This window comes from Entelurus aequoreus, linkage group LG19 (genome assembly GCF_033978785.1).
Source record: "Entelurus aequoreus isolate RoL-2023_Sb linkage group LG19, RoL_Eaeq_v1.1, whole genome shotgun sequence".
NCBI classification, from domain to species: domain Eukaryota; kingdom Metazoa; phylum Chordata; class Actinopteri; order Syngnathiformes; family Syngnathidae; genus Entelurus; species Entelurus aequoreus.
The window spans coordinates 30,057,789-30,059,055 of record NC_084749.1 but is presented as its reverse complement, the minus strand read 5'-3'; the positions used below and the strand labels follow the sequence as shown (position 1 = coordinate 30,059,055).

General features: G+C 40.3%; 1 protein-coding gene across 1 annotated transcript in view; it reads right to left on the bottom strand.

The window, feature by feature from the left end:
- The window catches only part of ror1 (receptor tyrosine kinase-like orphan receptor 1), a 313,481-nt gene extending 312,644 nt beyond the window's left edge, over positions 1-837 (bottom strand). The window contains exon 1 of the mRNA XM_062028260.1: positions 488-837. Coding sequence (XP_061884244.1) covers positions 488-584 — 97 coding nt within the window. The 5' untranslated portion in view covers positions 585-837. The remainder of the gene's footprint in view (positions 1-487) is intronic.
- Positions 838-1,267: the final 430 nt, after the last annotated feature.

Sequence of the window (1,267 nt, the reverse complement as noted above, 5' to 3'; positions counted from 1 at the left end):
TTTTACCGTGTCCCAGGTTGTTTTTTCACTCAGTCCTGTTACCCTAACTATCATTGGGATTTGGAATAAATCCAAAGGGCCCCTGACTGAAATGTCCACCCAACCTCTGGAAAAGTTGGAATATCCCACAAGTCAGATGGTCCGCAGGAAGTTGCATTATGCATATCTTTTGCAGTCCAAAGGCCAAAAGTAAGTTCACTCAATTATTTAATTTTGTATATATACTTGATATGTCAACTATTAATCCAAATTCTGTCATCTCTACCATGTATGCTCCACCAATGGCCCCTGAGCAACACATTGGACACCAGCGTTTTGCACCTTTGTGATGAACTCAGCATCACTAAAAAGTTTTTATTTTTTGTTGATGACAATTTGAATCCACGCATGTTCGGATAACTAATACATTACAAAAGCAGGAAGAAAAAGAGGTTTCCAAAAAAAAAACAAACAAAAAAAAAAAAGCTGAAGAAGTTTGTAAACTCACCGGCAGCACGGATGTCCAAGATGCCGATGAGCAGCAGGGCCATCCAGCCCGGACATCTCCGGAGGTCCCCGCTCGGCGCTGTCCGACTCGGATACATTCCTCTGGGCTTAGCGTTACACCTTGGTCCGCTTTAAACATCCACCAGCACCTCCACAAAAACAAAGTTGGCGACTTAACTTAAAAGTTACCGAACGTACAAAAAACTGAACTATGAGCGTCTTAAGGAAATGTGAGCTTCAATAAGTTTGTGTCTTCTTCCTCCTTGACTTTCTCCTCTTGTGTCTGCTCAAGTGATCACAATCCTGCCCACTAACTAACTAACCTCTTGTCTCAGCACATGGCTGCCTCCAGTACCCGTGATGCCACCCGGTGGCCATCATAGGTACTGCGATTAAAACACACTTCTTTTCATTGGTCAGTTTGATCACATAGGTGTGTCCACAATGGGGACATTTGACGTTTTGTTGACCACAACATATTCAGTCCAGTTTCACTTTATTTCGAACATGCATTCGATACAATGTAATGCATCACATAATTCCAGTTGTTTCAGTACAGCATGTCCGAAAAGGAGTAGGAAGAAGCTGAGTTGATTTAATCCTACCCCTTATCATCATTCTGTAACAGAACAGCGAATAAATAAATACATAATATACCATAGTAAGTAAACAAATATTCATATTTCATATGTACTGTTGCGTTTTTGTTTTTGTTCTTTTTTTCGACAATATTAAGAGACTGTTCAAACTACAAGTGTTCACAAAGTACACAGAACAATAA